This window comes from Macrotis lagotis, chromosome 1 (assembly GCF_037893015.1).
Source record: "Macrotis lagotis isolate mMagLag1 chromosome 1, bilby.v1.9.chrom.fasta, whole genome shotgun sequence".
In the NCBI taxonomy this organism is placed as follows: domain Eukaryota; kingdom Metazoa; phylum Chordata; class Mammalia; order Peramelemorphia; family Peramelidae; genus Macrotis; species Macrotis lagotis.
Window position 1 is genome coordinate 219400993 of NC_133658.1, and position 15736 is coordinate 219416728.

A 15736-nucleotide genomic window follows, 5' to 3' on the forward strand; every position below is an offset into this window, starting at 1 on the left:
GTGCTAGGTCCTGCGCTGTTCTGGCTTCTCCTTGTTAAACTGCTCCACTTTCATTAATAGGGCTGGTTTTCTCTTATCCTCTAACACTATTTCAGAAGCAGGACCCCTACAGGTTCTATTGCAATTCCCCCCTCATCACAGCAGGTATAGAGAGACCTCTTGGGCATTCTTGGGGATCTAGGCTGATAAGAAGCTGGTGCAAAGCAGAGCCTCTTCAAAGGCTTCAGTTGAAAAGGAAAATTCCCTATGAAAGAACAACTCCCCACCTCATCACTTTGTATTCTAGGAGTCTGCATTCATGTCGTCTGATTAACATTGATTCTTCTGTAAGCTCACGTAGTGTTTGATAATTAAAATTTAAAATTATTCAATGAGAACAAATTGTTGGCTGTGTTAAGCTCAGTCACTGCAGAGGAAGCATGTCTCCATTGTTAGAGGGGCTGGATATAATGTCATCCATACAGGAACCACTGACACCAAAGTCAGGAGACCACCCCAAAACAGACTGGAAATTCCCTTCTAGCAGTGAACTTGATATGGGACACAACTTCTGAACAGGCTTCTCCCCCTCTACCTTGACTTGATAAGCTGCTATACTTCCTTGGTCTCTTCTGTTCCCTCATCTTATCCCTCCCTCCTTTACCTTTCTTGGTCTGAATCTGTGATTTCATTGGTATGAGGAATCTCTGCCCCTGCAGATGTGCAATGCTTTTCTCACTTAAAGGCTGAGAAAAATGGGGCTGGAGACTTGGATGGATAATTTACTTACCAGCCAGTCAATATAAATCAAAGGTTAGACTTGAATCCAAGTCAACCTGACCCTGAGGCTTCAGCTTTCTATCCTCTATGGTTTCCTAGGCTGTTTGGGGCGGGGTGTCTTCTTAATGAACCTTGAGTTTCTGGCTAGCCACTAGCTCTATTTATTCTTCTCTAGTCTTCTGCCTTGGTGCATGAGGTTGCCTAATGGGTAAGTCTCAGGAGAAAGAGTTATTAGCCTCCTATCACACCTTGCATTTACCAACTTTCTCTAAGGGTCTATTCAGAGATTAAACAATAGCAATCAAAACCCCTGATATTTTTAGACTCATTGAAACTGTCTTTTGAGAAGAGTGTGTGCCTTCCTTCACCATTAAATTATAAGCTCCTTGAGGGAAGGGACTGCCTTTTATTTCTTTTTGTATCCCAAAAGCAATAGAGGGTATTTGATAAATTCTTATTGACTGACAGCTTGATTTTTCACCTTTTGGATCAGTTAGGGTCAAGTAACAGAAAGACAAAGGGCTTCATCACTGGTCACACCACAAGGGAAAGAGAGTTGAGAGAAGAAATGAAACTCTGGCTAGGTGAGGGCTAAGACTCTCAAGTCCTGCTCATGCTAGAGATATCACAGTACTTATGACTCTAAGTGTCTGTTATTGTTTTGTTATTGTTGTTATATTTTCTCAAAGGAGGTTATTGAAGCATAAAGAGGTTTTCATTGGATGAAAAAAACTAATGGGCTAGATTTCCTGCAATCTAGTTTAGTCCCTCCCGTGGTGAATGAGAGATAAATAATAAACACAGATCAGAGGTTTAGAACTGAAAGGGATGTTGGAGGTCTATTTTCCAGATATGGAAACTGAGGACAAGGTGTTTAAATAATTTGCCCAAGGTAGTAAATATCAGAGGTAAGACTTGAACCTAGTCTTCTCTTTATAGAGACCGTAGTTTTTCCTATTGGGTCAATAATAGGTGGTGAGGAGCTAGATGGTACAGTGGATAAGAACACTGGCCTTGGAAACAGGAAGACTCCTTCCTGAGTTCAAATCTAACCTCAGACTCTTTTATTAACTGAGTGACCCTGGGCAAGTCACTTAACCCCATTTGTCTCAGTTTCTTCATCTCCAGAATCTTTGTTGAGAAAACTCTAAAATGGCATCACAAAGAATCAGACACAATTAAAATGATTCAACAACAAATCAATAGTAGCATTTGATTTTGAAAGTACTTTATATTCTTTTTTTTTATTGAGTCTCATGACAATCCAATAGGGCAGGTAATTCAGAAATTATCATCCAGTGAGAAAACTAAGGCATAAGCCACTTGTCCCCATTTGCACCCAAGACTCACCTGATTCCAAAACCAATACTCTCACTAGTAAAGCACAAGTAAAAAAGTTTATATCCTCAGGTCTGATCAGCTCAACTGCTTTCTGTCCTTGAAGTAGTCAAATGATTTGTGTGCTAGTTTGTGAGAAATAGTTGTCAAGTTTTCATTGTGAGCATTTTCACTTCTTATATCCCAGCCAATAGGCCAAATCTGTCCTGCTGCCTGCTATTGTGCAGTCTTTATTTTAAAAATATAAAAAATTTACATTTACCTATTGTACATTACATCTAAACATATAAAAAGTTTACATTTAAAAATGTAAAAAGCATTCCTATTTCTTGGGTTAGCTGTGAAAAAAGCATTTGGCCTATAGACTATTGTTTGTTGACTTCTAATCCAAACTAAAGAAAGTGATGGATAAATTTTAATAAAGCAGATCAAACTATAAATGAGTCTGTCATTCACTTTTTTTTGGAGAGCAAGGTGTTAAACATTTACCAACACATCACAGGATCAGCCCTATAACCCTACCCCAAAAGTTTCACAGAAACTGTTCTGTGTCCTTAGTCCAGAAGTCTGAGCATCATTTTGTACCAATCAGCCTCCTTCAACTTCACCTGGTATGAGAAAAATGCTCAAAGTTTAGGGAAATAGCTGGAAGCAGCTCCTCGGCTCTACTCACCTCTTTGATCCTATGCAGGAGAGGCAGAAGCCAGTCTTTGTTTACTTCACAGTGGCTGTCAAGAAAAGTCAGGATGCTGGCCTGGGCTAGGTCTGCTCCCCGGATCCTAGAACGGATCAGCCCTGTGGAATGAGGACAAATGACCATGCAAGTACCCCCTTGGGACTGGTTCATAGTCCCTTTAGAAATCTTTAAGGGCTGTGACAGGCAGCCAACATCCATGCATTACCATCCCTTTCCCCCTTTCTCAGGGAGTCCCACTTGAGAAAGTTGTTTTGCTCTTACCTTCTCGCTGTCCATTTCGTAAGCATTTCACCTTGGGTAGTTTGCTCAGCAGTTGGCAATCATCAGCTTGCAAAAGACAAAATGGAATGATGAATGAGCATCCTGGCCTTCATATTTTTTAGGGCAATTTTTGCACTTCAGAGATGATGTGAGAAGCAGGTGAGGCTTTCCCTGACCTGTTTCCAATTTTCTTTATACTACTCAATTCTTATGACTTCCTAATAGGTTTGGGATAGCAAGAAAACTGGAGAGGAAACTAGATAATCAGCAGGTTTGATTATAATCACCATAATTATGAAAAGTGGCTTAGGTCTATCCTCAGAGATAGAGAAATGGAAGTCAAATCAGAAAGACCTGGTTTCAAATTCTGCCTCAATGGCTGTGGGACCCTGGGTAAATTGCTTAACCTTTCAGTGCTCTGTGCTGAAAGACCAAATATTACCGGCAAGTTGCTCATCTGCCTTGTAGAATGAATTTTCTAGCCAGAAGTTTTCCTTCAACAAAGAAATGACAAAGTTTGAGAATTAAAAAATAAAGACAGACAGAAACACACACACACACACACACACACACACACACACACCCCTTTCTAATGCAATGCAGTTTAAGTGGGGGAGGTGGGGTATTTTGATAATCTAGCCTGAACCAAGGTACCCTTTTGCTAACATTCTTTTAAGGCAGCAGTGAAACCACACAAGAAAACTATGGAGTTTCCTTCTCTACAAATCATGGAGTTCAAGACTGATCTACTTGGTATCTCCTTCATTAGAATGCAAGCTCCCTGAGGGCAGGGATTGCTTGTGTCTTATACTCTTTGATCTAATGGCACTGGTTTCCTGGATGTTCTACAAGCAAGACACTCCATTTCATATCTCTGGGTATTTTCTCATCTGGAACACCCTTTATCTCACCCTCTGGCTTTCCTGACTTCCTTCAAGTTCCAGCTAAAATGTCACCTTTACTGGAAACCTTTCTCATCCTCTCTTACTTATGGTTTCTTTCCTTTGTTAATTATTTCATATTTATGCTGTATAGAGCTTTTCCTTGGAGTTCGAGGTTTTCTGTTGCCTCTTTTTTAGCATTTTGGCACACAATAAGCTCTTAATTAAATGTTTGTTGACTAACCGGACAACAGAAATTTATCTCCCAGAGGCATGGTCTAGATAGATCTCCTGGGTATGGGGGGGAGGGTGTTTAAAGGGTTATCTAGGAAGTAGGGGCAACCTTTTCAGTCTAGGCCAAGCTTTAGGTGAGATGTCTTCACAGAGAGTAGAGTAAGGAAAGAGCATTTACTCACATTGAAGTGAGCTCTAGATTAAAGTCTTTAAAGGGATGGGGTTGCCCTTTAAAATATATATACTGGGGGTCTGAAGACAGAAAGGAAACAATTTCTGTGTCCAATATCTTGCATTCTATTGGTGACAACATTTATATAAGTATCCAACAAATACAGAATATACACAAAATGCTTTTTTGAGAGAGCACTGGATGCTAGAGGGTTTAGGAAAGCCTTCATGTCACATTACAAGATGTTCCGTGAGCTGCAGGGACTCCTCTAAGAGGTGGGGGAGAGGAGAAGGGCACTTTACAGACAGGGAGGTCAAATGCAGAGGTGGGGTGATAGAAGTGTTATGTTTGAGGATCACTGGACTGCTGAGTAAAGGGAGACACATGTATGTATTATCCACCACATGTATGACTATATACACATATACAATATGCATACATGTATGTGTATACATGTGCCCATTTGTTGATTTACTCATTCATGTATTTGTGTACATATTTATTTTCATTTATATAGAGCAAGAGAGCTGGGCCTGGAATCAGGAAGGCTCATCTTTATGAGCTCAGATTTGGCCTCAGGCACTTACTAGCTATGTGAGCCTGGACAAGTCCCCAAACCTTATTTGTGTCTGTTTCCTCAATATAAAATGAACTGGAGAATACTTTTACCAAGAAAACCCCAGACGGGACCAAAAAGAGTCAGATATGACAGAAATGACTGAACAATAACACATGTATGTACACCTATACAGGTATATATATATATATATATATATACATATATATATATATATATATATGTATGTATATATATGTATATATATATACACACACACACACATATATATACTATGCATACATGTAGCATATATAAACTCTATGTGTGTGTGTGTGTGTGTGTGTATTTTTTCAAGTTGCAGCTGTGGTGAGAAATTTTAAATATCAAACAGAGAGACTGTTTGTTCCTAGAGGTAACAGAAAACCACTGGAGTTTATTGAGTAAGGTCACACTTCTGGTTTATGAAAATTACTGTGTTCAATAGATGGAGAACTGATTGGGAGAGACAGATGGACAGAGAGACATTAGAGTGGAGAAGAGACTTATACTAGGGAGATAAATTAAGAGGCTAGTGCAATAGTCCAGGAAGAAAATGGAGGTTAGAGATGGAGGAAAATGTAACTTGTCAAGTACATAATCAAACAGATAGACAGACTCAAACAGTAATAGACTCAGATATGCAGGAATAGCTCACATTTATAAATTTCTTTAAGTTTGCAAAGTATTTTTTCATACATTATCTTGTGTGACCTCTCAACACCCATGAGGAAAATATTATTATTCCCTTTTGCAAAAGAGGAAACTGAAACTTATAGTGACTTGTCCAGATATTAAATATATGAAACTGGATTAAAACACAGATTTTTCCTGACTCTAAGTTCAAGGCTCTACTCACTATACCAGGTTGCCATCTGGCACACACTTAGACTCATGTCCATAGGGTTACAAAAGGAGCTTTAAAAGATTCATTAGATCAATTCTCTTCTTTCTTTCAGGAGGAAATTCAAGTCTGCCTAGACTTTTCTGATCCCCTGAGCACCAGAGCAGTATTGAGGACCACTCCTCTGTTTTGGAAAGAAAGGCAGGGATGATACTTACGATCATCACTGAAGTCGTCCACTAATATGATCTCATGGACCAAATGTACTGGAGTTCGGTTTGACACACTGTGAGATAAAGAAAGGAAAAACCATTATAGCTTCTAGTGGCAAAAATGAGAAGACAACAAAAGCATATATTGTTAGGGAAGGAGTTGGTTAGGTTGAGATGGGATCCCAGGGAGGGTAGTGGATGATATAAATTAAAGAAAATAAATCACTAGGTTTATTTTTCAAGAAATGAGGTGGGGGGGGGGAGAGCCCAATCCTTTGCCCATTGTTTCATATTCAAGGTTAATTGATCCAAATCTTTCAGGTTCTATTTTTAATGTATCTTTTGGGATTTGAGATTATACCAAAATGCTACCAAAAATCATTAAAGTAGAAATCAATCCTCTCCAAATGAGTTAGGGCAAACTGAGGTCTTGTCAGAGTTTTGCCAAGGAGGCAAAAGGAGTCACAGATTTTAAATATTCAAAAAATGACTGATATTTAAACTGAAGGAAAATAAAAGGCACAACTTTGGGATGACGCGAACTGTTTGGGATGTTACTGTCCATTGGCATGGCCAGGGAGAAGAGGGGCTACTTAATAAATGTTTTCAGATTTAAATATTATGAAGAAACAATAAGCCAGAATGGTAACAGAGGCAAAAGAAAAGAAAAAAGTATAAGATCATTCTGGGAATAACTGTAATATTGCCAATGATGGTAAATAAACAATTGAGAGAGGCTCACTCCAATTCAGCCAACATTTGTTAATCACCTGCTTTGTATTGGTCACTTTGTCAAGTATTCGCAATATAAAGACAAAAAAGAAATAGTTCTTGTCTTTAAGGAGCTTACACATATTCCCAAATGTAAGGTAAGATAGGGAAGAGATTCAAAATAAAGTTTTTAAACACATTCCATTTTGGATGATGACAAGTTATTTAAAATGTAGAGGTTCTATAAGTAACAAGAAATTTGGTCTTGGAAAAAGGGTTAGATGCAATAATGGATTAGTTTGTTTTGACAGCTATACTTGCATACAGGAGATAGAATTCTAGAGCAAAGTTAGAAAAGTAGCTAGTTCAATCCCTAAATTTTACAGATAGGTAAAACTGAAGTTAAGTGACTTGCTCAAGATCACACAAAGCTTAGTATGTAGTGGTAGATAGGGTATTTAGAATCCTTATTGATCATTCTAGGTGGCTGATAAAACTATGAATTTAAGAATGTTTCAGAAATCAATAGGGAAAGTTGTGAGTATGGCTAGGGATTGCCAAGTGAGTGGGTGAAGAGGGAGCAAAGGAGACAGTGTTGAATCATCATCAGCAGACAAAAGGGAGAAAGAGCCAAGAAAGATACAAAAGTAGATAGATACTATATTAGTATGAAGAGAAGTAAAAAGAAAAAAAAGTTCAAAAAGAGATAGATCCTCATAGCTAATCAATTGCATGTCCAGGAAAACAAATATGGAGAAACATCCATCATGTCAAATACAGGAGATATTATATACTATGAGAGGTAACAGGGCATAGTAGATAAAAGTATTTAAGTTAGGATGTCCTGGGTTAACAAATATTGCCAAGATGACCTCTCAAGGCTGACTTTTCTTATTTGTAAAATTAGAATGATATGGATACTCGGGGCACCTATTTCACTGGGTGATTACAAAGCTTAGGTGAAATACTGCAAATAAAGTACCCTAGAAATGACAGTCAATATTATCATTAGTCTCTTGGAGAAAACCCAAATGCACTACTGAATACAAGGCAGCTCCTTTGACCGTGGTACTGACTCTGGGATGCACCTCAATGTGAAGGTAGGAAGATGATGGGAAATGAGTGGGCTTGGATCCTTACATCCCAGAGTGTCCTTTTCAGAGGTCTCCTTTGTATTGGTATCTAACAACCTACATTGAGAACTTTATTCTTGGAGGTCCTTTTATATGTGAAGTATTAATTCTCACCATGGCAACTAGGACAAAATGGAGACTAGAACCTCACCAAGACACCCAAGCTCCATGGTTAAATTCACTCCAAAGAGGCCAGAGGTTGCCATCATATGAGACCAGAACCAAGGAGGGTGGATGGAGAATGAAGTCTTACCATGATCACTACTGGGCATGGGGGAACCCAACCACCCCAACAGACAAACTCTTTAATTATGGAGGGGAGAGAAAGGGAAAACAGGAGGGGGGGGATTGCTTGAAGAATAACCTATAATGAGGTTTGATTACAGCTGCAGCTTCGGTATTTTACTCCCTCAAATCCCCGCCGGCTCTTTGAAATTCAAGAGTTCTCTTATGTGAACATCAAAAGGTAAATCGTGTGTGAGCTCAGAGCTCAGCCATACTGAGAGATGATTAGCAAATAAAAAATGTCCAAGATTTTTTTTTTTAAAGAGAGTCATCAGCACTAAGTGCTAATTATACCATTTCCAGCTAACACCTGGCTTGTTTTTGCTCTTTTAATCAGGACAATTTGAGCAACAGCAGGGTCTCATGAAAAGTGGTTGAGGTCTCAGGAGACCTAGGATGGGGCACTGGGTCAAAGCTAGACAAAGGATCAAGATTCTCCAATTAGACCCTCCCCTAATGATATATCACTAAGCACTGCATCAAGGTGGTCACTTTCTAGGACTTGCCCGTTCTCCACCTGCCAGCCTTGGATAGTAGAAAGGGCACTGGAATGAAATTCAGATCTTAACTGCAACTTACTACTTGTGTCATGATGGATAGATCATTTAACCTTGCTAGATCTTAGTTTACTAATCTGTAAAATGAAGGGATTGGACTAGATGGCCTTGGAAGTTCATTCTAGGTCTAGAAGTATGATTCTTCTTGAGTCTCTGCTTCCATTCCTTTGTGAGAGTTGATTCTCCTAGCTGGACTTACCATAGGAAGATCCATCCCCACCACTCTTTCCATTAAATCCTTTACTTTGAGACCTAGCAAGCAAATCATCTTCAGTTTGACATCTTCATTTACTTAGCCAAACCCAAGCTTCACTTTTCCCATGCTTTGAATCTCTGACACATATTCACATATTAACATGGCATCAGAAGAGCTATGTTCAAATCTAGGATCTTTGTCTTACTGAGCACAACTTCTTGGTCCTTGATTTCATCATTTATAGAAAGATGGTAATTAGACTAAAGGATCTATCTCTAAGATCCCTTCCATTGGCAATCATATTTATTATTATTATTATTATTATTATTATTATTATTACTAGAAAACATCTGCCATTTCTTCTGCTGGTCAGCTTCCTAGAGTTATCATTTAACTGATTCTAATGTGCATATTAAGGAGCCCAGATGGTGGCAGTACTGAACTTAGAGTTAAGAATACATGAATTCTAATCCTGCCTTACACCTCTCATAATGGGTTAACTAGATGAACTAGTGGATAGAGTGCCAGACCTGGAGTCTTTATGAGTCCAAATCTGACCTCAGGTATTTACTAGCTGTGTGACCCTGGGCAAGTCATTCAACCATGACTGCTTTAGTTTTCTCAACTGTAAATGAACTGGAGAAGAAAATGATAATGCACTCCAGTACCTTTGTCAAAAAAAACAAAAAACAAAAAACAAAAACAAAACCCAAATGGGATCATGAAGAGTCAGACACAACTAAAATGACTGAACAACCATAAACCCTTGGTAAATCACTTTATAATTTCCAATACTAGTTCTCTCATTTATAAAATGAGGATAATGATAATACCTACCTCCCAAGGTTATTATTGTAATTTCTAAAATTATTGTTATTGATTATTATTTCCACAGCTAGGAGGCACACTCCCCAAAAGGAAGCACTGAGTACTCTCTACTTCTTTTGGAAATCCATCAAATTCTTCATAACCACAAGCACTCAATCAATGCTCTCTTAATGAATTAAACACTGATATGGACTCAGTAGCCTTTGGGTCAGAAGTTGGTTATAGGTGGCTGTGCCCTGAAGGTGGATGGTGATGGTGGCGATGATGATGTTTGTCCTTCATTCTCAAAGAAGACCATGACATTAGGGGGTGATGCCATGTCAACCATATAGATTGTATTTGAGTGAGGGGGATGCTGTGCTAAGCCACCAGCCTCACTTTCTCCTCTGGAGTCATCTGGATCCAGTGGTCAAATATGAATCAGAAAGACTGGAGATGACCCTAGATGTGAGGCAATCAGGGTTACACAGCTGGTGTCAAGTATCTATGGCTGAATTCGAACTCCTGTCCTCCTGACTTCAAGGCCAGTGCTCTCTCCACCATATTATCTAGGTGCCCTGAAGCTGGATGGCAAGAGGTTGGAAAAGAGATTAGAGAATTAAGAACAAAACTCCTCTACAAGATTGAATGGGCAGAGAGCCAAGTTCCATTACAGTCCTAAGAAGCATGGCTACCTGCCCAGGATGAACAGAGGGTTTGGATGCTTGAAGTCCAATCAGTACTTTAGCATAAAGACTGGGGAAGCAGAGGTCTAGGAGTCAAAGGCTCTGATTTCCAGTTAGACAAGCTGCATCCTTCTCTCTGGGACTCAGATTTCTCATTTGTAAAATGAAGCAGGTTGGAGTAGAGAGACTGTAGGTTTCTTGCTCTGGTATTCTATAATCTCTTTAGAATTGCCTGAAGGTGTATGTGGATAGTCCAGGATGGGTTGGGAAATGTCTTAGGTCTTAGAAGTGGTTGGAAACAGCTGACGTAGCAGTAAAGGAGAACATGTAACATTTCAATTCTGGAGTTCTAAAAATGGCTCTATAGAAGATGACCTCCCTTATTATATCAGGGGCAAGACTTTGAGGTCAGTTAGTGGAAGCTTCTCTTCAATTATGATCCATCTCACTAATGGAAGTTTCCATCTGTTCCCAATGCTCTTCCTTGCATAATCAATCATTCAAAAAGTCCCAATAAAGTGTAGAAATATATGCCAGTCACTGAGAATATACACCAACTAATTAATAAATATTTAATTAACTAATTAATAAAAAGTACTACTATTTGGAAGGCACTCTGCTTTGCTTAGCAATGGAGATATAAAAAGATTGTCCCTTCCCTTGAGGAGCTCTCAATATTTAGACAGGTAAGTAAATGTAGGATGTGTATTATTCTATCTATTGAGGAAACTGTCAATGAAGCTAAGTGTGCCACATGGATAGTATATATGTCAGAAGAAGGATTTTTCCCTAGGTTTTCCTGTCTTCAAATCTAATATTCTATCTATTCACCGTGCCAACTCCAATTCTGATTTTTTTTATTTAGCCACGACTTCCTTCAAGGCTCAGCTCAAGTTTTACCTCTTAGAAGAAGCCTGCCTTGATTATCCTGGTTGTAAGTCCTATTTGCCTTAATATATAAATACTATATATGAACAAATGCAGGGGAATATGTGCATATATACATGTAAACATATACATGCAGGTATGTATGTACATATATAAACATAATAGACATGTATGTGTATATGTATATATAATTGTATATAGCTGGAGAGGACTCATAAGTGGATGTTACCAGATATCAATATAATAAAATAATTAACATGTTTGTGCACTTTATAATTTACAAACCTTTCCTAACTGAACTTTCAAAGGCAAATATTTTTAGTTTTTAAAGAACAAAAGAATGCAAATCTTCATTTAATAATTTAGTTCATATCATAAGTAATTAAATGAAAACTGAAAAGCATGTTGTTTTTGATAGCAGGAAGTTCTTTTTTTCTCCCTCTTGCCACTTAATTGATTCTGTTTTTTGCATTAATGATGATTGGGAGGAGGAGGAGGAGGGTGAAAATGATGCTTTTTAATTTGTCCCACTAGTGCAAACAGTAGTATCCCTATCTTACAGTTGAAGAAACTGAGGCACAGAGAGATTAAAGAGAACATGTCTGACCACACAGCTTATAGTCAGTATCATTCAAAATAAGGTCTTTTGAGACAGGGTTCAGGATTTCTACATTAATTCCCAACATCTAAGAGCTACAAATAAGATTCCTGCTTTTGAAAAAGAAATGAGAGAGAAAAAGGACAAAATTATTTTTTGCAAGCTAAGTGTGGCAGTCCATGACTATAATCTCAGCTACTAGGGAAGCTAGGACTGGCAGATCTCTGGAGCTTGGGAGCTTGAGTTGCAATGGGCTGATTTGCTAATAGTAGGTTGGAAATGGAGAAATCAAAGTCCCCATGCTGATCAGTAGTGGAGTTAGGCCCATGAGTAGACTTTGTCCTTATATATAAACACATTTATATAAATATGCATATGACACACATGTGCATCCATATATGCACATGGGAATGTTATAGAACATTCACAGTTATAGAACACATGGTGTATGTGTACAATGACTCCTGTGTACAACACAGCACACCTATATATATATAAACATGCATGTGTATATGTGTATGTACAAGAATTTGGTGCCTAAATGCTAATTGTGGTCTTGTTCATCACAAGTGGATTAAGGTTCTTGTTGCTTAGTCTAGAAGTCTGTAAACTCTATTCTCTGCTTATTCTGAGGGGGTTTCTGTTGTGGAAAAATGGGTCATAGGGACTTAATTCAAAGGACATTGATCTATGAACTAGAATATCAATTTATTCATTGACAGCAGGCACTAGTCACCAAATGGACCATCTGTTTCTCTCCCCTCATATTTATCCATTACCACCACAACCCCAAATAAAAATCTTAGTGAAAACTGAATTGAGATGAATGGGATGTTAGATATGTGGAAACTGAGGCTCAAAGAGTTATTTGTAGCATCAGATCTCTGTCTAAGTGATGTGGACTAAAAAAGAGAATGACTCTAAAGTATCAAATCTGATACTAAGTCTTCTCCAGGCTAGGTATGGACCTGGTAACTAGGCCAAATAGATGCTTCAGTTAGCCATGGTATTCTCCTTGGCTAACATTAGAACCTCAATGACAAATATTTATCTAGGCAAGCCTTTCTCCCAGTCTTCAAGCTAACACTAAAAATCTATTCAAATAATCATCTTCTGGTTTTACCTTCTAGACAGGATGTCTATCCTAATCTCTAACAAAGTCATAACTAGATCAAAGATGTAGCACTAAAAAGAATATGAGATTTCTAGTCCTCCTCCTCATTGTACAAATAAACTGGAAACCACGGGTGGTTAAGTGATTTGTCCAAGGATAAACAATAATAGTGTGAGAATTTAAAATGCAGAATAATACCTCCTAGGAATCCCTCCATTGATTGGAGGAGTTAGGGGAAAAAACTGGATTGCATCATGAGGTACAAGACAGAGATCCTGGGATACCAACATGAGGTCACTCCTTTAAATTCTTCAGAAAAGCAGAAAAGGAACTTACCCAACTCAACTATTTGATAGTTTTATAATTTAACTAATTAATCTTTTAAATCATTTCAAGTACTATCAGAATACATTGAAGCAATATACTCAGTACCCTTCTAAATTCATCACTCTAGGGCAAATCCCTCTCCACTTTAGTTATGTTTCTGGCTAATCTGGTAGTTTATGCTAATTTCATTTTTTAAAGCTTTTTTTTTTTATTATTTATACCTTTCACTTTTAAATCATCTTCATTTTCAAATATATTCTGCTTTCCTCCCTAACTAGAGAGTCATTCTTATAAGAAATAGTTTTTAAAAAGGGAGAAAGTAACTTTAGTAATACTAACCAAACATCAACTAAGCCTTATGATATGAGTATATATATAAAAGATTTCTCATCTCTTTCTTAGGATAAAACTCAGTGCTCAAATTAGTTTTAATAAGACCTAGGTTCTTGGGGTTGTTTTTCCTTTCTCCAATTCTTGTCATTCATGATGTTTTGTATAGACACCTTTGTCTACTATCATAGGCCACCTGGCAGGGAAAAGAGAGACATGAGGCTTAGATTATATGATAGAAGATAGGAATGCCTGAAGAGTCCCCAGATTTGATGTACTTTCTTTGACCTGAATTTAATCTTGTTTTCCCCATGAGACTGTGGATTAATTTGTCCTGCCAAGTGACCAAATGAGTGATGCATTTTTCTTTTTCAACAAGAGCCTGGTTTTAATGGGGTATTATAAATCTCAGTCTATGCTGACAGCATGTGTCAAAGTGAAGCAGCTGGCATAGGTCATTGCTGAGTGGTCTAAATGTTCCATCATGGGCAGGTTTAGCCTGACTTATACTTAGAGAAGGTCAAGATTGTCTCTTTGAGGTACCCCCCTGCATAATAATACCTCTCATGGAGCAGTCAAAACTTCTCCTAACTTTCCATCAAAGGGTGACTACAAATGTCATATATCTCTTGAAACAAGATGGTAACCCCACAGTCTATTGGGAGCCTAGATTAGGGGAAATTTTATATTTCAAATGATTTTTTGAAGAGGCCCTTAGATAAGAACCAGAATGCAATTCATTTAGGCTAGCTTATTTACTGAATCATAGCTGTAGAAATAAAAGAGATAACTTAAAGGCTATCCAGTCCAACTTCCTTATTTATAGATAAGGGAACTGACCTTTAGAGAAAACTGTTCCATGATCATACAGATAGAATTTGAACCCAAGTTTTCCTGTCTTTAAGTGCAACAAGTCATCCTACAGTAAATATCTAGGTGGTACATGGATAGAGGACTGGATCTGGAATTAGAACATCCTAAATCCAAATCTTGCCTCAGATTATTACTAGCTATATGACCCTGGGAAAGTTACTTTTTCTTTTATTTCCTTTTTTTTAGTATTTTTTTGGGGGGAGGTAATTGGGATTCAGTGACTTACCCAGGGTCACACAACTAGTAGATGTCTGATGCTACATTTGAACTCAGGTCCTCCTGACTCCAGGACTAGTGTTCACCAGTTGGCTGCTGATATTAAATACCATTTCATGAGACCTATACTTGTTCCTCATAAAGCAAGCTGATTCTGTTTCTTTACATACATAGCTCCCATTCCTGGGACTGTCTCCCAACTTACCTCTGCTTCTCAGAATCCCTTGTTTCGTTTAGGATTGATCTGGAAAGTTGTTTCCTACCCAAGACCTTTCTGGATACCTCCAGATGCTAATGCTTTGTCCTTCAGGTTTTCCTTGGATCTGCTTTCCTAGGGCTTTGTTTCAATTTCTAGGGATTCTTATAGTCTCCTCCGTTAGGATTTGAGCTCATTATGGACAGGGACTGTTTGACTTTTTTTTTTTGTTTCATCATCTACTACCACAATGTTTACTACATAGTGGGCACTAAATAAATGCATGCCATTAATTTCATCATGAGATATTTCTCCTCTACTCTGTAAAATATTTATTTTCTAGATATTTTTTTAATCTTATCCTTTATATTTTTGGTGTTGAACACTATCTAAAGTTCAATTCTGGAGTGAATAGGCAGAGTGGAAGTAAGAGTCAAGGTTGGCTAACTCCAGAATGATTCCTGGGGCAAGTGTCACGCCCAAAGATAATTTGGGGATCAGTATATAGGGGCAAAAGTGAACTGTCAGGGGGCGGCTAGGTGGCACAGTGGATAAAGCAGTGGCCCTGGAGTCAGGAGTACCTGGGTTCAAATCCAGTCTCAGATACTTAATTACCTAGCTGTGTGGCCTTGGGCAAGCCACTTAACCCCATTTGCCTTGCAAAAAAACAAAAAAAAAACTAAAAAAAAAAAGTGAACTGTCAGGAGTAGGTGGCTCAGTGAATAGAGCACTAACCCTGGAGTCAGGAAGACCTCAGTTCAAATCTATGACCTCAGACACTTAATAATTACTTAGTAGTGTGACCTTGGGCAAGTCGCTTAAACAC

General features: G+C 38.2%; 1 protein-coding gene across 1 annotated transcript in view; it reads right to left on the reverse strand.

Moving 5' to 3' along the window:
• Positions 1–15736, reverse strand: part of GALNT14 (polypeptide N-acetylgalactosaminyltransferase 14) — a 353138-nt gene that overhangs the window by 73652 nt on the left and 263750 nt on the right. Inside the window, exons 4-6 of the mRNA XM_074209659.1 lie at positions 6000–6067; positions 3056–3121; positions 2771–2892 (exon numbers count right to left, since the gene is read on the reverse strand). Of these exons, the coding sequence (XP_074065760.1) occupies positions 2771–2892; positions 3056–3121; positions 6000–6067 (256 nt within the window). The remainder of the gene's footprint in view (positions 1–2770; positions 2893–3055; positions 3122–5999; positions 6068–15736) is intronic.